At 38.8% G+C, this 20497-nt stretch overlaps 1 protein-coding gene across 2 annotated transcripts in view; it reads left to right on the forward strand.

Moving 5' to 3' along the window:
• MCC (MCC regulator of WNT signaling pathway) overlaps positions 1-20497 on the forward strand; it is a gene marked incomplete at its 5' end in the record, with an annotated part of 213747 nt that overhangs the window by 156412 nt on the left and 36838 nt on the right. For both annotated transcript variants that reach the window (XM_080637635.1, XM_080637636.1), the window contains 5 exons: positions 1190-1326; positions 4566-4729; positions 9894-10100; positions 19583-19729; positions 20050-20139. In XM_080637635.1, the coding sequence (XP_080493761.1) occupies positions 1190-1326; positions 4566-4729; positions 9894-10100; positions 19583-19729; positions 20050-20139 (745 nt within the window). The remainder of the gene's footprint in view (positions 1-1189; positions 1327-4565; positions 4730-9893; positions 10101-19582; positions 19730-20049; positions 20140-20497) is intronic.

A 20497-nucleotide genomic window follows, 5' to 3' on the forward strand; every position in this document is an offset into this window, starting at 1 on the left:
TTGCCTGGCAAACGCAGAGATGTCTCCAGGCTGAATCCTGCAATCCTTCTGAAAGAAACACTCATCACCATGTAGCATACACCCAGCAGGCTTAACATTACAGGTGCCCCTCCCAGATGCAGATCCCCAGACAGCCCTCTGCTGTTTCTCATTGTTCCAAATCCAGAGAGTTTCATTCTCACACTTTTCTGCTGAATCTGCAGCAAAAACAGATCTCTGCATTTGGTTAATTTTAACAAAATGGAGGCTGTTTGCTTACTTACCAGAGGGGCTTTGAACTAGAATAACCTGATGTTGTTCTTATGTTTAAAACGAGCGCTTGAATGTTAAAACAGTCACTGTCAAAGTAAAAACAATAAAAATAATTGAAAAAATGTTGACTTGAATCAGCAAATCGCTCAAAAGAAAAAAATGTTTACAAGTGTTTTCAGGCAAAGCTATTAGTCATTTACTTATCTTCTTTCCTAGTTCTTTGAACTCTTTGTGTGGAGACAAGAGGGAAAAGCCCTAAATTTTTAATCTTGTTAGCTTTAGCTTAAGTATCCTGTGTCCTCAATTACTTTAGTAGAACCAGCTTGACAAATGAGTTAAAACCTAGGTAACTGAGGCTTTTTATTTTCCACTTACTCCAGCAGTTCAGCATTATACTCACTTAACCATTCTCTTCCATTTGAGAAAAGGAAAAATTTTTGTGTCCCCAGGAGCATTTTGATACACATATGCAGGTTTGTGCATGTGCACAGTTGCTTTGCACACAGCTGATGGCATGTTTGAACTGAGAAAAGAGACCAGAATCAGTAACTGCTAATCCACTTTGGGATCAAAAGCCACTTACGCTAATTAAGAATTGCCATTTCAGGATTTGTTGCGGAGCACTGTATTTCCTTGTACACATCCTTGCTTGCACTCAGTTCTGCCCATTGTTTCCTTGTGCAGTGGTCTGGAGTAATAATGAACTTGGGAGTAAAGAAATGGAAGTGAAGTGCTGGCTGCTGCAAGTGATTGTTATGGGCATAGCACAGTTGCTTTGCAGTAAAGGGTGTAAAACCTCTGCTGGCTGGAGGAAACACTTAGACTTGTGTGGATTGTATCCTGCGGCTCAGCATACAATATTTCATATTACAGGTATGAAATAAGGGTCATGGTATTTCTTCAGAGGATTTATTTCTGCCTTTGCTCTCTCTCATAGGGAGGAAGATGAGTATTCAGAGTTGCGGTCAGAGCTCAGCCAAAGCCAGCATGAGGTTAACGAAGATTCATGCAGCATGGACCAGAATTCTGTTTCAGTACCAGAGAATCAGTCCACCATGGTCACTGCAGACGTAGGTGAGTTATGCTTCTTAGTAGACATGATGCCTTCTTACAGCAGAAATGTGTCATAGCTTTTGAAAGTCTTTTGCAAGGGTATAAATTAATCCAGGCTGTGTTAATCACAAAAATGCTGAACTTTTCCATGACTATGATCTCGCATGTGAAGTAATCTCTGTGCCTTGATATGAAATAGCTATTGAGTCTAAAATGGAATGATTGTTCAGCAAAGCTAATGACTTTTGGGAAAGAAGAGTGGGGGAAATAGCGCAATTCACATACCATGGTGCCTGTAAAGTAGTCTAAATCTAGAAAACAATTGCAGGCAGAGTAAAAGTTGTGGGGGAGTCACAGGAGCCATCCCACCATGTTTCTGTGATTCCACCAATGTCGTATCTCCATAGATGTACACATCTCTAATTCAAATTACACTTAATAAAATATTGTATGGAGTCAAGATATTTTAGTACAGGCTTCAGTATTCTTCAAAACTTAAAGCTTTTACTTTCAGAAGTTGATACATACTATTTTCTACTTGAATAGATCTAACATTAGGACTTTAATTTTCTTCCCCCTTTTTTTTTTTTTACTAAAAAAATGCTGATTTACTTTTCAGCATTTATTTTGGGGTTAGGGCTTCAATTTTATTTGTAATGGTGTGGAGCTGAGGCAGGGTTTGTGCACAATAACAGCAAGTCATGCATCTAAGTTTCTTCTAACAGTGGGAAGCATGGCAATAAAATGAAATACAGAAATGGAGAAAATAGGAATGTTAACTGAAGGGATTCTTCCATTTTTTTTTTCCATATTTTGCTTCTTTTTTCATGTAATCCTTCTGTAGATTCTGTCCTTTTTGGGGTTTGTTTCTGTATTTCTGTGAAAATAAATCCTATTGTGTGTGTATGCACACACATGTATATATACACAAATATGGATATATTTTTTTATTCTTCTAGATACAGGTATATAAGGATAAAAAACCATGGATATAAAGATAGGTATATAAGGATATATACCTCTAGATACAGGTATATAGATAAAAAACAGTTATATAAGGATAATAACCATGTGCACAACCTTGCTTACTGCCCTAATGTAATGAGCATCAGTGATTTAACAAATAATATAACATGATACACTAATGCATTTGGATATACTGCTCGATCACTACAGGCAGTAAAACACCAAGAGCTAAAAGTGGGAATACTCTCCAGTGCAGAGCTTGTGATTGGTTTGTACTGGTTTTCTGGCAGAAACAGGGTTCTTGTCCAATACCTAAAGGAAGCTTACAAGAAATGTGGAGAAGGACTTCTTACAGGGGCATGTAGTGATAACACAAGGGGGAGAGGCTTTCAGCTCAAAGATGAGACATTTTGATTAGATATTAGGAAGAAAATCTTCCCTGTGAGGGTGGTCTTACACTGGCACAGGTTGCCCAGAGAAGCTGTGGCTGCCGCATCCCTGGCAGTGTTCAGACCTGGCATTGATGGAATTTAGAGCAACCTGGTCTAGTGCAGGGTGTCCCTGCTCATAGCAAGAGGTTGGAACTGGGTGATCTTTAAGGTTCCTTTCAACCCAAACTATTGTATGATTCTGAGATACTACGATTGTACAAAACCTTAATTTCTGGGGACAGTGTTATTGTAGAAACAAAAAGTGTACAAGGTCTTGTGAAGTTTGTTTAAGTAGGCAAAATGTCTGTTACAGGAAATGCTATGGAAACAAATAAATTCAAAGAAAATAGAGGGTTTTAGAATTAAGCATTCTGCACAGTATGTGCTGCTTATAAGTGAGTGTTACTGTAGAGGGATTTTTGGAATTATTACAACAGATGAGTGGCTGCTAGTCAGGAACTAGTGAATATGACTTCCAGGAGTAAAAATTTGTATGTACTGGCCATTCACATTTTTCATACAATACTGTGACATCATTCAAAACTCTTCTTTTTGGTCAGTGATAGTTTCAAGTTTCTGCATTAGTCTGTTGAGGTGGTTTTGTGGCAGCACATTTACAGGATTTTTTTACTTTCTGATCATCTCATCTCTTCATCCAACTGCTTTCAGTCTTCTCTTGCACAGAGAGATATCAAGGCAGTCTACAATAATCTTGTGTCTCATGTCTGTTAAATTTCAGACACAGTTCAGTGCCACACTACTTTAGTTCCCTGTAAGAGCCACAGCTATGAGGTAAAATGCTTGCAACAGTTGTATAGAATAACATGCTCCAGCAAGGATGCCTGCCATTGGTTTTAGTAATGTATAGCACTACTCTCTCATAGTGTACCACTTGCATGCTGTACAGTTGGTAGTTGCTGCAAACTCTGAAGTAGTATGCCAGAAATAATAGTGAGCACAACCAAGAGAGCACAAGGGTGAATTCTATCATGTGCCTGCCTTAGGAGCTGCCACTGTCTGTTGCCAGGTGTAAGCCTGAGAAAAACGAAAATATTTTTTGAAGTGAGATAGCATGGTACTGAGAACCACTGCTTTTCACAGACATGGAGGATGCTGTGGCAATGCCCAAGACGCTAGAAGAGCTTTGCCTAAAGACAGAAAAGGAAGTGACTGTCACATTTTATAATCGAAATAGTGTTGTTTATGCTGCTAGTGTGGTTGTAGAATTATAGAACATAACAAACAACAAGGTGTGCTGTTATGGTCCCTGAATATTCTGCAGTTGCATTTGAAGAAGAAATAGCTGTAAAAATGAAACATACAGATAGGGATCATTTCTCTAAACACCAGCATTTTTTAAAATCAGGCAGTGCGTAAGTACAACCACAAAAATTCCTTCAAAAAATGTCAAGTCATAGTGTCAGTGAGTGTACCAGGCAGAAAACAAATATTGAATTTACAGAGGAAAAACCTCTAGGGGTAATAAAATCAGAGTAATAGGCCCTGAAAAGGCCTATTTCTAGGCAAGAAAACCCAACAAAAAATAAAATCCATAGTATGTGAGCATGTGGTGTCTTAAAGTGATGTTCTTTGGAAAAGAAGAGGTCTTTGAACAAAGAATGAACACTTCAGATAAGTAGGGGAGGGGTTTTTGTCAGATGGGAGGTAATTCATTATTTCAGTTAATGTGGTTATGGTGTTTAAGCCTTTCACTTTGTGAGGAAAAATGGGCATATTGCAAGGACATTCCTTGAACAATATCAATGCAGCAGTTCTGGAACAGGCACTTCCTGGGTTAATTTTTTTTTTTCACTGAGTCACTAATTATTGAGATAATTTTTGTTTCATTTTGCTTTCTTTTAGATAACTGTAGTGACTTGAATTCAGAACTGCAAAGAGTGCTGACAGGTCTGGAAAATGTTGTCTGTGGGAGGAAGAAAAGCAGCTGCAGTTTATCGGTAGCAGAAGTGGATAGACATATTGAACAACTCACTACCGCCAGTGAACACTGTGATTTAGCCATTAAGGTAATGGTAACATTAGGCTCTAAATGCAGCATGTACTTTGCCTGAAACATCCTGTCACATTCTGTTGTAATAGCACTTTACTTCCAAAGGTGTCAAAGTACTTCACAGAAATCAACAGCTCACTCTGTGTTGGATAAGCAGTAGCGCACCTGTTTTACACTGAATTCTCCAAGGCCCAGAGGAGCTACTAATAGAATTTCAATAACAAATGAGAAATCTATTTGTCTTACACTCATTTCAGAGAAACAGGGACACTCAGCATTTAATTTATCTTCTGAAGGTTATGTAGTAAATAAGTTGTGACTTGCCCAAGTCACAGGTCACACAGCTACTCACTGACAGGTAACTGAAAGCACAGTATGTAATACTTGCTGAAATTTGAAGATAAAATTACTTAAACTGTGCATAAGTGGTGACTTGACTGTCTTAAAATGTGAAGCTAGTGTTTAACACAAAGCATGCCTGTTATATTAATTCTAATGAGACATGCCAGACATAGGAATAATAATTCAACTGATTGTATGTCTTGGTTTTATTGTACATGTAAACAGAACAAGAAGAGGGATGCCTGATAGCACATATAATGAAGGGATTGCAATTCAGAACCTGAAACCAAGAGAACTGAAAAATATCTTACTACATACAGGGAATGAGATGAACAAGTTTTTTGTGTCAGTGGCTCATTCATATAAAAACAAATACAGTGACACGTTTGCTGTTAAAGTGGGGAGGTCTGTTGTAGTTTCTCGCTACTCGTGTGGTGAGGGACGGAAGCACTAGTTCCCTCCGAACTAGGGTCAAGACATAGAGCATTCATGGAATGCAGGTCAACAACAACTTATTGCGCAGTTACAGTTCCTTATATCTGCTGCCCAAGCACCTCCCCAGAGTCAGCTGGTTCCTGTCCCTCCTGGCAACTTCCTGTCACATCACGAGATCTTCCGTGCACCAATCCCTGCAGTCTGTGACCAATCTAGATGGCTTAGACACTTTTGCATACTAGTGGGAAAGGTCCTCTTTCTTCCTGGTGGTGCCTGAAGAATGTAAAGGTCTATGAAGAAATAAATGTTGAGTTGTAGTTTGAAGACTGTGGCTATATTTGAGCACAACAGGCAGACTGACTTCTGGGTTTCTTGGGAACAGTCTTAAAGTAGTCTGAGTGTCTTGAAGGATTAGGATCAATAATTTTAATGTTACTCAATATTATTATATGGTGCTTTAAGGGTAAGTATTCTCCGAAGTCAATATTCACCGAGAGAAAGATTGTGGATCCTGGAAAACAGATAGAGGCTGGTCTGTGTAAGGTCCACAGAGGTCTCCAAAGTGAGATGAAATGAAAACTTGCCACAGGAGTTAGCTTCAACAAAATGTCAAAGTAGCTGCCATAGGCTTAATTCTCAAGATTTTTATTTTAACCCCATTTGTTTACTGTTGCTTCAAATTAACTACAGTGAAATTTTTATAAGTAACTGTCAGCAACCTTTTCCTGGTCCAAAATGCTGCCGTTTTATTTTCATGTGATCTCTGCATGGATAGCCATTTTTGGGGAAGCCTTTTCCTCACTGCCTATGCTGTAGAGCCTGGGATTGTTTGTGTTTGACAAGTGATAGCATGCTAAGGTTATTAACCTTTCAGGAATATAGGAATCTCTCCAACATGGTGCCATTAAATGCTAAAGAAATGTGTCATCGATATGTTTAATATAGCAAAACCTACATGTAAAGCTCCTGTCCAGAGTTCCACCCATGGCTCCTTTGCAGCTTTCTCAGGCAGAGAACTTGGAGACTTAATATGGGTGGAATCATGAAAGGAAATCTGAAATATTCTGACTTTCTTTTGCTTTGACTGTTGGCTTTTTTCTTCCTTGGTGGACTAATGCTTTTACTACATTACATTGCAATTCGATCCTGTGATCCACGAAATTATACCTGAATTTATCTGCTGTGCAGCAGCAGGCTGGATAAAACTGCTCTGTGATACTGCTTTAGAGAAAAATAAAAACCCTGGTAGTTTACATAGGTATATCCATGTACAGTATTGATGTTTTATTTACCATCAAGGATGGCAGCATGTTGGGTGTCAAACGGAAGAATTGTGGTAATATTTTAGTGAGCAAAAGGCTATTGGTCATGTCAAAATGAAAGAGCATAGCCACATGCAGAAAGGTCCCTCAGCTTTGTTAAGGACTACAGGGCAGCCCTTAATATGACTGTCACGTGCATGCTGATGCTGCCACTGCCTGAACTTTGTACTTGTGTGGGCAGATGGTAGCAGTAGAGTCTGGAGAAACAGCAGCAGCCTGTCTGAAGATAGCTCTGTGGTAAGCCCCTGTTACTGCTACTCATTACAGTCTTTCAGTGTTGCTCCAGGCTTATCACCCCTAGTAGTTCTCTGAGGAGAAGAGTCTTTGGGAAAGGAGGGGTTGCATAAATAGCAACACTGGGAGCATGGGAATAAGGTAGAAGGAGGCAGCAGCAGAACTTGGCATTAGAGGGGTGAGGAAACAGCAGGGAAGAAAGAGTTTGAGTGAAGATGGGAGAGAAGAACACAATAACGAAGAAGCACTGTTTGAAAGAAGGCTGGCATCATCAAGAAAGAATGCTCTTGCTGTTACAGAGGTTCTCTTCAGACTGTCAGATTAACCACTCTGTGCTTATTCAGAACTTAAATCCATCTTCATGTGGTATTGAAATAACTTACCTTGTCATAGTTTCAGACCTATAGGTCCAAGTGAAACTGATACAAGGCACTGCTCTTTTAGAAAAGAAGTTTAAGCTTACTGCCTAATGTGTAAGCAGAATTACAGTGTCGATACTCTGTCAATGGAGATTTATACTTATGACTCTAAACATATTGCAGTTTTATTGAAAAGAGACTTGAAATATGATTTAAAAGGATAAACTGAGCCTGATTACAAAAGTTTTGTCCCTGCTCCTTCCACAGAGGCATCTTGAACTAGCTGTTAAAAATAGTTTTTTTACTTTTGTATAAGCGTCTTTTCTGCCTCACTAACGAGTCTTGCTGTAGCCAAAATCTGTTTTTCAAGATTAATGTTTTGGTATTGATAACAATAAATAACCACATTTTCATTATAATGGACAAATAATAAAATTTCACTGATATGTCAGTGTCAGTGCTGAAAACACTTGAAAGATTTCTTGCAGAAAAAAGATCAGAGTTGTGTTTTCAACTTGGTTTGTCATTTTCAGCTGTACTCTAGCTGGTTCTTTTAGTCCCTCCAAAATTAAGGACATAAACTTCAGTTAGTAATTTTTGTTACATATAAAATTGAAGTCCTTTTGAATGTCCTCTACAACTAAGTAAACTCCTTTTTTACCTTGGTACATGAGTTGTTTATTTTCCATATTAAATTTAAAAGTATAGGCTTTAGCTATAGTTTGTTCTTGGATTATTCAATGAAATGAAACTTTCTAGATTGCTAGCTGCATCATATATTCATTTAGTTTCCATGTTTCTTCCTACCATTTTAATGCAGACAGCTTTTGGCGAGATTCAGAGCTATAAGCAATGTTAGGCGATTTTTGATTGTTGTGAAGGTATTCCCTAAGTGAAAAAATTTAACATGGGCACAGCATACTCTGTGTAGTAGGATCAGAACTGCATGTAGTTACCTGACGCATTGAGTGTTATGCAGTGTTTCAAGATCTTGAACGACCAGTTTGATGGTAACTTCAGGCATGTCAGTATTGCCTTGTTGATGGGGCTGTGTGTGTCTAGTTTAGTTTCACCCAGTGGAAGTTGCTAAATATCCTTTGTGCTGAATGTCTGCTACAAAGCACAGTTCTGAGCAAGGGGATAGAGCAGGAAATGCTGAATGGCATTATCTGTACCAGAGAAACCTGGCCTTTTAGAATAGTTAGGGTTGGAAAGGACCTTAAGATCATCCAGTTCCAATCCCTCTGCATTGGGCAGGGACACCTCACACTAAACCATGTCACCCAAGGCCTCATCCAACCTGGCCTTGAACACCGCCAGGGATGGAGCATTCACAACTTCCTTGGCAACCCATTCCAGTGCCTCACAACCCTCACAGTAAAGAACTTCATCCTTATATCCAATCTAAACTTCCCCTGTTTAAGTTTGAACCTGTTACCCCTTGTCCTAGCACTATAGTCCCTAATGAAGAGTCCCTCCCCAGCATCCTTATAGGCCCTCTTAATATCATCCTAGCTATTTAGAGCCTGAAAATAAATCAGTATTTCAGGACTTGCTCCTCCTCTCCATCTGTGCCTTTACTTCAATGCTATTACTTGAAGAGTTTTACAGTTTGATGCACAACAAAGCATTTCCACAGCTGAGACACATTACCTCCTTAGGAATGCAAACAGCTCTTCTGTCCATGCAATATGAACTAAATAAACATGCTTATAAAATGCCTGTCTTTGCTGCAAGGATAAAGATCTTCTCTTCCATACCATCTCTGGAATTGGAAAGACAGAAGTCTTATAAGCAAACTGCTACATGTGTTAGGCAAATAAGTGACTAACCAAGCTTCAGCCCTGCAAGCAGAAGAGAAAGGATACTCATTTGTAAAGATACGAAAACTTATGCTTTTGTAGGCACTAGAAGGGCTGTAGCATCTTGTGTATAACATAAGCTTAGCTGAGGCCAGTGTTCTTTCTTTTTCTCTCTGTCACCTCTAGCAAAGAACGTGCTTAGCAACATGGGAAAGAAGGCTCTTCTTTTTTTACTATCCTTTTCTTTTTTGTGGAGTTGGTTTAGAACTAAGAAAGACTCCATGCTATGCACATTCACAGGCTGCTACTTTCTGCCTATCATTCAGGCAGGAAACAAGCAGCACAATGCTTACCCATGACAAGGTGTCATTAATTTGTTTTGAAGTTTTCTGAGATAAAACTACCACGATTGCTGTCACTCTTGGGTGACATGTTTTACTTGCTCATAAAATGTATGCTGGTCAGTATGAAATATTTCGATTAAATGGCCAAACTTATCAAAATAAGTAACAGTTCTTTTTTATATTACTTCTGAAACAAAAGAAGCAAACTAATGGTGTTGTGGGGCTGGGTATGTACGTATAATGTATATATAGTTGCCTGTTACACACATGTCCTTTGTACCATTGGTCTTGTTCAGTCTTTTCTCTGCTTCTTTCTGGCTTTTGATGACTGTATTTTTGCAGACTGTGGAAGAGATTGAGTGTGTACTGGGACGTGACCTTTATCCAAATCTGTCTGAAGAGAGATCTCAATGGGAAAAGGAGCTAGCTGGCCTGCGGGAAGAGAATGAGAGCCTTACAGCCATGCTGTGCAGCAAAGAGGAGGAGCTGAACAGGACCAAGGCCACCATGAATGCTATTCGTGAAGAAAGGGACAGACTGCGTAGAAGGGTAAGGCAGCTGTATTGATCATGCTTCGTGTTCTTCCTAACTTGTATATTTTCACCACAACAAGCTTCTCTTTAATCTTGCTTCCTGCACTGACTGTAGGGCTTTTTGTTTTTAAAGCTGAGCCATACAAATTAAAGAACTTAATTGAACATAATTGAAAAAGAGTGTGTGATGAACAGCCAAAGTGTACAACAACCTGATGTCAGAAATGATGAGTTACCAAAAAACCTGATACTCATCTCCAAGGAAGCATATGTAACTTGGCTATAGAGAAAGCAGATGTTCATTTAGTAATTTTTCCTGAGAGGCACTTTTTTTCCTGTAAGCAACAGATATTTCTTTGGTTTTGATGGCAATTCAATTTGTGATTAGGAGAAAGAAAAAGAGCAGGACTCTTGTCAGAGGGTAATAATTCTCAGAACTGAACAGTGAATAGTCCCAGCCGTGTCCTGCTTCCCTGTCTACATTCGGTAGTGCTGCAAGGTCAGATAAAGCCTTTGTGCTTTGTGTGGAGTCCAGAGTAAAATAACCTGGAAAATGATACACAGAGGATGAGAGTTCCAAAAGAACATGACCTCAGGCTCAATTACTTTTAAAATTTGTTAACTGGTTCCTGTTGAATCTGCAGAGTTTTGGCTAGATAGGAAATAATTTTCGTTTTGCAACAGGCAATTTCAAGTTTATGTGTTAAATCTGAGTGACAATTTAGATGACTGTATTTTGGTAAAATCATTGTAAGTGTTGCTCTTTACCTACTGGCAGCAGATCAACCTTTTTGACAAATACTGTTTCTAAAACAATGTAGTTCTCTAGTGACTGTATCATTTTAGCATGAAGCTTGTTGTGTGAGACTTACAATATTCAGATACAGAGTCACAAATTACCTTTGAAGAACTGTCTAGAGTCTCTTTAACACTAAAAAAAGGTATGTGTGATGAGGGAAGAATAGTAATCTGCAGTCATATAAAACAGGACCACTTCAACTTTTCCTTTGTAAAATTTATTTTTATGATTTACCATAAGACGTCTTCCATCCTGAAGTTTCTGGGCTGGTTTTATACTGACACTTCTTTTTAAACAGAGGCAGTACTACCCCTTGAGCTACAAAAGTAGCATTTATGCACCCGGTGAATTATTGCAGGTTGCAGGATGGCGGTGGGAGAAGAAGGGGGTGAGCAGAGAACAGAAGTATTTGCTTCTGAAATTTGCTTACACTGATGCAGATATTGACACTGTCAGACGATACAGATAAGTATTGAGATATCAAACAAGTCAAAAACAGGTAGCCTCAAGGATAGAATTAATAAAGAAAGATTTAAAGTGTGAGAAGTACATGGCAGGGGGGTTGGAACTAAATGATCTTAAGGTCACTTCCAACCTGAACTATTCTATGATTCTATGAAGTATAGAATACAGGTTAACGTGCTAAAAAGATTGGTAACAAGCATTTATGCTGACAGCCAGGGGCTCCTCGGTAAAAAAAAAAAACCAAAATCTGAAACAGAAAAAGGGAAACAATTGGTGTTTGTACCCTCAGGGATCAGCAGTGGTGGAGCTGTTGACTCATGGTGGGATAGTCAATCTTAGGTTGTACCAAATAAGTTATTTCCAGTAGAGATTGGAAAGACTGTATAAAGAGTAGTGAGATCTGGTCTGAAATGTTATATGTAGTTCTGCTGCTTACACTGAAAAAGTTCTGCTTAATTGGCAAAAAAAGATGTAGAAGATGCTCAGAGGAATGGGTAGCTTACTTAGAGAAGTGACTTAAAGATATTGTCCTCTTCAAGTTGCAAAGCAAAATCTGAATTTGATTTCTCTTTACAAGTACAAGAAAGCAAGTAAGAATGAAAATTAATGGCTACTCAAACATAGGGACAAAACTGAAGCAAGAATGGATTAATGTAAACCACTTGTGGCTGTATTAGGCCAGAAATTAGACTATGAGGTAGCTAACAGACAAGACGTGGTTCTGAAGAAACAGTAAGGAGTAAGGCTGCTACTTTGTATGTGGAGCTTTAAAATATTAAAGTTATATGTAATGAACTATATATACAATTTATATATATATATAAATATATATAATTTGTGTATAAACATAAATAATGAGTTATGGGTAAAGTTTATATAATGAAATGAAATACTGTGCAGGGATAACCATTAAAACCAGGCTTGTTACATTAGGATTGTATCCAAAGGAAAGCAGAAAAGTGTACTTTTAATTGGTCTAGTTAATACAGCTGCATTAATTCTAGAGTTAGCCTTAGTATCTCTGCACAAAACTATTATGTTTTGTCTGGCTGACAGCACTAGCAGAGGGTTGGATTAGATGATGAGGAAGATGCTCTTCAGTTCTGTGCATGTGGATACTGCTTGACTTGGTCAATCCCTGTGAACCAAGCTTTGGTGAAGCCCCACAAATGCTGGCTGAATTATTGAATATTTCACAATTTCTTTACCATAGGCAAGGCCTAGGCTAAAATCATGCTGATCTAGTAGCTGCTGGTCTATTGGATCTGTTATCGGGGATGCTGCATGTGTTCTTAATGTATCTCTGTTATGGAAGCATCTCTGGTGGAAACAGAATCGAGGTCATCAACTTGTTGATCATCTAAGTGGTTAGAGTAGTTATGGATGGTAGCAGCACCGGGACATTACTGACCCAAATAGTGTTCAGACCACTGATCCTGGAGAGTCTTGAATTGCTCTCTAGAGACTGTGAGCTGTCTTTTGTAAACAGCAAGCCAGTTTAAATGTTCATTCTTCCTTAATTAAGGGAATTCTTCTCAGACAGATTGGACATATGTCTTGCCCAGTAAACAAAGGGTTAATATTGGACTGGCACAGAGCATAGCAAAATCAAGCAGCCTCTATATTCAGGAACAGCTGGCAGGTGGTATTTTGGTTAGTTGGTTGGTTAGGGTTTTCCCTCCCCCATGTTAGTTTTCGTTTAGTTTGCACACATACAAGACTTTATTGAAATATGGATTTTAATATCATCCTGCACTTGCAGAACAACCAGTTTATTACCCCCACCAGAGAAGTCTGTTCATGTCATACGACCTGGCAAGCAACAGCATGTAATTATTTCACTGGAAACCATTATTTGCATTTTTGATGTAACTCTGTGTCCATAGTTGCAACAAAATAAATGTTTGACCTATTAAATATTTTCTGTATGCCACCTGAACTCAAAGTCACTTCAGATTATTTCCCTGGAGAGTGGGAAGAAGTTTAAAGTAAAATTTGGTTACTGTTCTTCTCAAATTAAATTGGGTGAGGTGAATAAGCTTGAAGTTGACCAGATGATAGGTCTGTTACTTTAGACAGTCTGTAATCAAGTAGAGTGCTTTCAATACATTTTTCTCAGGCTCGTTTGAGATGTAATTAAATTAGGTATTTACTGTGCTCGGTTAACAGAGTGAGCTGCTTTCTAGAAAAGCAGCTAAGAGACAGCATACATACGGAGTTTGTTTCTCACGGGTCATTAGTAAATGAAGTAATCTCTTATTTCTGTAGGGTGCCTGTAGTGTAGCAGCTAATTTCATAACACAGAGGTTTATTTTACCTCTGTATAATATTGCTGTATTAAAAATCGAATCTGTTTAAAGTCTGGGCCAGTCAGTGCCTTAGAAAATGCTTACGCATAGCTGACCATAATCCTGAATCTAGTAATACAGATAAGATGCTGGGAAACTTCTGTACTAGATAATGGGATTATTATTGCATGAGAATAAGGTTGTAATCAAGTCAGCACTGTTTACAACTGTTATTTGTGGAAACAGGCTTAAATAGTAGTAGAAAAAGTGATGTGATGTCCTTACACAAAATCTCTCGTATCCACCAGGGGAGTCAGATGAGCAGCACTGATACAGCATATAAACTCCATTGTGACTGCAAAATTGCAGGGTTTTAATTACTGCCCATGAAAGTTACCAGATGATTAGTCCCACGCGGCCTGCTGGCATGAGAAGCAGTGGGTGTAGGCAGCATTCAGGCTTCGCTGAGGCTGTTCTGAAGAGCTTAGCCTAGAGTGAAAAGGCGGTTCCAGCTCTGAAAGACTGTCAAGTCTGTTCTCTGCCGTATGTCAACTTGTGCAGTTAATCAGATGCTTTTAGTTGTGAAGATCAATCTGTATCTGCTCCAAACTCATCTGAGTTCACCAAACCGACCAGAACAAAACAAGACTTAGTATTTTAGGTATCTTCAATTTAAGAGTTTCATGAAAACTAATCTGCAGAGGAATATAGAAGTGCCATTTTTAATGTGTGATCCCGCCAGCTGCCTAGATTGTCCCCACTCTGAGAAACTTTATTTTAGTATAAGGACTCTCCCAAAATACCTTGTTCTTGCAAGAAGTTCAAACCTACCCAAACCACAGCAGCAGACAGATCGTTTGCCTTGCAGGCATCCTTGAGCCCAAACTGTTCTCAGTAACGCGAAGCTGGCACAAGCTGCTCATTATCCTTGTTTGGCACTATGTGTGTTGGGATCAAAAGGTATTGTTCCAGATTGCTAGAGAAGGCTGATATGTTATGGGCCTTTAGAAATTACTGTGAGCTTGCAGTTTAAAGTGATCCTCGAACTGTTCTGTCTCCTTGTCTCTTGGTGCACGCCAGAAACCTGAGGTAGCAGCAAAAATCTATTTCAATTCTCTGCCTCCTTGCGTATGCAGTGGTATCTCCCCGTAGCTGGTAACAAACTAGAGCTTTGCTTATGCTTCCAAGCTTGTATGCAAATACCTAGTGATTAATCTGAAATTAAATGAGAAAAAGCCTGAGATACACTTACGGCCCTCACGTGTGTTTGTTTCCATTCTCTGCCACTTCAGTTGTGGTCGGAGTTAGGGAATCCACCCTTCATCTCCCATGTCATGTCTGTCCATTCTTTAGTTTTTGTTGCTTTGCATCCTTTATAGAGGTGCAGCACCCAGGTTATCTTTCTGCACAGAGGGACTTCTGTCTGAAAGGTGTCAGAAGCAGAGGAATCTTTGCTTACTAAGAGACTTGTATCACTGTAACCTCTCCTGCCAGTTAAGAAAGCCATATGTATAAACCGTAGTAGCATACCTGTTCTCCCATAGCTTGTTGTGTCTGTGTGTTGTGCCCTTTCTCTGTTCCTCAAAGTAATTGTTTGAACTGCAGATTGATTTTCAGATCTGCACTCGTAGTCACAGCTAAGCTCTTACATGTTTCTTGAATGTAAGAAATGCAGAGAAAATGTCTAAGCTCATTCAGCTCCAGAGAATTCCTTGAGGAGATGGCCCTGATAAGTACCAGGAAAGACTTCTTTACTGTACTTCCATCAACCACAACAGACAAACTTTAAAAAATCAGGCCTTGTTAGCTCTGGTGCTAACAGTTTAAGAGGGTCTGAAAGTTACCTGGCTGAAAATAATGATGACTGGGCCCGATGGAGAGGTTAAGGGCTCTTTAGGCAGAGAAGGGCCCTCACCAGTCAGAGCTGCTTGAATTGACACAGGTTATTTCATTTTCCATCTTACCTTCTGTCCTGGTTTTGGCTGGGATAGAGTTATTTTTCTTCTTAGTATCTGGTGCATTGCTGTGTTTTGGCTTTAGTTTGAAAACAATGCTGATAACACACTGATGCTCAGTAGCACTTGCCTGATCAAGGACTTTTCAGTCTGTCATGCTCTGCCATGAGGAGGGCCACAAGAAACCAGGAGGAAGCAGAGACCGGACACCTGACCCAAACTGTTCAAAGGGGTATTCCATACCATAGCACATCATGCCCAGTATATAAACTGGGTGGAGTTACCCAGAAGGGCAGATTGCTGCTCAGGTCAGGCTGCGTATTGGTTGGTGGGTGCTGAGCACTGTATTGTGCATCACTGCTGTTTATTGGTTCTTTTCTTCCCTTTTTAGTTTTATATTCTCTCCCCTTGTTACTTCCGTTATCAGTAGTAGTAGTAGTAGTAGTGTTATATTATACTTCAGTTACCAGACTGTTCTTATCTCAGCCCGTGGGGTTTACATTCCTTTTGATTCTCCTCCCCATCCCCAGGGAGGGGGGAAGGGGAGAGGTGAGTAAGCGGCTGCATGATGCTGAGTTACCAGCTGGGCTTAAACCACGACACCCTCCATAGATTTGCAGTAGGCATGGATAAATTAGAAACTGGGAGAGGTCTGTTCACTTCGTGTGATTTGTTGCACTGCATCTTCCTCCACAATATAACAAGGAAAAAAATTGAAGTGGTAAAAATGTTAACTGCTTGAAGGTTCAAAGATGCTGCATGATGGAGCAGGCCACAGGTAGGGTAGAAAGAAAAGAATCACAACCGTGTCCCTTTTTGAAACTGGTTTGGGAACAAAAGCAGTTGTCCTTTGAATGTGAAAATCAGTGAAAAAACAGGCAGTCTTTATCTGTGGGTTTGTTTTGGGTTGTTTTTTTTTTTTAATTTAGGATATGTTTACAAATCATGTAGTTGTGAGTATGCATGTGTAAAATACAGAGTAAAATTATTTTTCTTAGATTCATGATTGTAGATAATGAGTATATTTTACCGGATTATTTTCTGTAGCACACTATGCATTTCTGCAAACATGTTTGTAATGCCTGCTAATGACTTAAGAAATCTTTCAGAAATCCAGCATTACTGTAGCGTATTCTCTTCTACTCTTGCTGTCTTTTTATTTAGTTCTTAAGGTATTATGGCACGAAGAATTGTTTCCCCTATTTCCTACTCCAGTTCTCAGCATTCAGAGGAAAAAAATTATAAACAATTAGTTCATATTGCTAAACATCATATTGCTAAATAGTAATTAAATAAAATTTCCAGTTATTTAAGTTTATATTAATAATTTGAGAACATCTGTAAGTCAGGTGCAAACATCTGTTTGGTATCTAGGCTGTCTGTTGCTCTCAGGTCTAACGATTCTGTTGCCTTGTGTCTCATTTAATGCCTCTGCTTCTGCTTTTTCCAAGGTTCCAGCACTATTTTACTTCTGGACTTCTTTGGACTTCCTTCAATTGTTTAAAAAATCTTTGCTCTTTCCTTTTTTAAATTGTGGTATTCACAAATTCTTTCCTGAATTTCTCATTTTTTCCTCTGTTTTTTGTTTTTTGGGGGTTTTTTTGTTTGTTTGGGGTTTTTTTCCTGATCATATAATTAGATCTGCCAGTCAGCCACTTTCCATTTCAATTGAGAGTTTTAGGGTGCTAAGGCAATTTTTATATCCTGGTATGATGCAAGAGCTGAAGCAATCTGTCTTTAAATCCTTCCTTGTTATTCCTCCCCAACTCACAAATCCACACTTTCCTGTCTTTCAGTGGAGCTTTTTTGGTTTTGTTTCATTGTTTGTCTTCACTCATCATATTTTTTGATTTTGTCATCCATTTCCTGTAAGAGCTGCCCTTCCTCTCTCTCCCATGTGTTTATTGTGCCTCATGTGCATTACTGTAATTACCTTCATTCTACTAATAAATGTCACCTTCAGATTAATTTGTATTAGTAATGACATTTAGAATGGGCAGCAGCATTGAGCAGGGGTGGTCAGATATTTTTGATGATACTTTTTAACTAGTCCTTTCAAAACTTGTGCATTCATGGATCCAGAGAAAAAACTGGGTCTTCTGAAGTCTTTTTTTTCTTTCTTGATTCTTGTTCTTTGGTCTTCCTTATTTTACCAGTAAAATAACTACTAGTGTGGAAAAGTACTTTTTGAGGAGATGATGCATTACTGCTCTATTTACAGTGGAGGTTTTGATGACCAGAAATAGTTACCTAAGCTGTCTCTGGGCAGTCTGGTGGGTGGACAATCCAGTGGTGAGCCTCCGGCTTAGTGAACATGTGAATTGTGAGATAGGTGATTTTATAGGTCATATGAACTTACCTTGTTACCCTGCTCAGAATTACCATCCAGTACTCAGCATTGCTAAAGTTAGTGCAGTCATTTATAGCAATTAATCCAGCATATAATTTCTCAAATGAAGGTGTGAATCAGTGAATACATCAAGAAGCATGAATAGGTAGACAGTGTATGTAAGTTGTGGTTGCTCCTATGATACAGTTGAAAGCAGTGATTTGCATATGTTGATAACTGTGCTGTGCTTTGAGTTTTCTTCTGTAAATGCTTTCCTGAGGAAAGATTTGCCTGACTACAGTCCTAGCTGTGTTCATTTTTCTTTCTGTTGCTAATGTTTTGCAGATCTTTAAGAATAATTGGCTTTGTAATCATGGCCAATAGTCAGTGTGCAGTAATAAAACAAACGCTAAAGGAAACCTATCTGCCTTAAAGTTTTATATAATGTTATCCTTACATAACGTGGTTTTAAACTTTGGAGTTAACAAATGCTTAGCATTTTAAGTGATGTTAATACTCTGGTTGCCTTAAATTTGGGCTGTTAACTTGCTTTTGGACTGAAATCTTCCAGAACTTGATTGTGGGCATAGAATAATATTTTAGCGATTTTTAAGTCGGATTTTGAGGCAGGGATTTGATTTTTATGGAGAATACATCCCTAGTGGTTTCCCTGTTTGTTTGCTTTTAAACAATGCTTCATTGCACTGGACCTTTGGTAAAATTTCACCAGTTCCGTCTTGTAGATGGACTGTTACAACAAAATCTGCACAGAAACTTGAATATTAAACACTCCATGTGTGGGGAAGTTTCCTCTTCAGGTGGCTTTCTCCCTCTTCTCTCATCTCACACTCTTCCTTTGAGATTCTGTGGGAAAAATTACCTCTGTCACTTTACCTTGTGGCATAATTGTTTTCTCTTAGGCAGACCATTTATTCTTTGTCTGTTCCAGGGTAAATACTATAATCTTTAGCTCAGCTATAGTTTGGCTCCTGCAGACTTTTTTACCCTTTAGTCCTGAAAATCTTTTGGTGTCAATGCTACAAGTATCTAATGTGTTTTGAGGACTGTGCAGTGTTTGCAGTGTGTGTTTACAGAGCAGTTCTGCAGATGATTGGACACTTTGCTGGAGTTTTCGTGTCTGTAAATTACTCACTATTTGGTAGCTTTACTTAACTGTAGGTTTGAAAGCACAATTAATATTTTAATTTCTTTGACCTTTATGTCAAAGTCATCATCTGATATATTTATGTCAGGAGTGTTTTAAACACTGGAGCTTTCCATTAACAGCAGGATCTTAATTTGATTTGTTTGGACATCATAATCATAGGCTGGATCATTAGCTTCACCCTAGAGAGAATAATTTCTATACGTATAGTACAGCTGCACTGATGGGGTTATATAAAACAAGCTGAAACTTCGAGTGATTACAGTATTACATTTGCTCGTTTCCACACTGCAGATAGTTTAAAATAACTGACAATGAAATTCTAAAACAACCTCCATTCATCTGCTTCCCACATGAAAACTTTGCAGCCACCACAGGACAAAACACAACTTCAGTGCTCAAGCCAGAAGCAATTAGGCTTGGCTAAACAACAAGAAAATCTTCAAACTATTTAAAACATAAAAGTGGAAAAACCAGAATGTTATGTTTTACTGTAGGTTCGGGAACTGCAAACACGTTTACAAAGCCTGCAGGCCACAGGCCCATCCAGCCCAAGTCGCCTCACTTCTGCCAATCGACCCATTAACCCCAGCACAGGAGAGCTGAGCACAAGCAGCAGTAGCAATGACATTCCCATAGCCAAGGTGAGCTATTGTGTGTTGCAGTAGTACTTGTGATTATCGGGGAAAAGCACAGCTTTTGCAAAGCTGCTGTACAAGTGTGTGATGAACTAGGAGACACCTAGAATCTCCAGAGTTTCTGGTATCCTAAGCAGGCCCATAAACTTTAGTTGCAGAAGGGATATAAGCACTAATTATTGTAATTCTCTGTTACAACACAAGTGTCAATTTTACACCTATATTGTACTTAAGTTTATTCCAGGTTTGCAAGTGTAGCTAGTGAACAAATGCATTTTATGTAATCTTTATTGAATTTGTAACCTGTGCAGCATTCTGACTTTCAGATTGCTGAAAGAGTGAAGTTGTCAAAGACAAGATCAGAGTCTTCATCATCTGATAGGCCTGTCTTAGGATCAGAAATCAGCAGCATAGGGGTAAGGACTAATAATTACGTGCATGCATGATACCTTCTGAAAATGACCCATGTTCCGTTAAAAGCATTGTCTTCTTGCTAACTGAAAATACTTTTAAAGTTGTTTTGGGAAAAATATTTCAACAGAGAATATTTCACCCACTATTAAGAACTTATTTTCTCATAACTGATGGCTAGAAATCATTCTGAGTGACCTCAAGGGGATAATATTGGAGTCAATTCCTCCAAAATATTATTCTTCAAGGAAACACTGTTCAGTTGCATTTCGCAGCTTCCAGTCAACAGAGAACCACGTTCTGCTTTGTGATGCCAGTGTCAATCCATAATGCTGTTGTTACTATGTGTTAATATTTGTTTCA

The sequence above is a fragment of the Psittacula echo genome (genome assembly GCF_963264785.1).
Source record: "Psittacula echo genome assembly, chromosome: Z".
Classification (NCBI taxonomy): Eukaryota; Metazoa; Chordata; class Aves; order Psittaciformes; family Psittacidae; genus Psittacula; species Psittacula echo.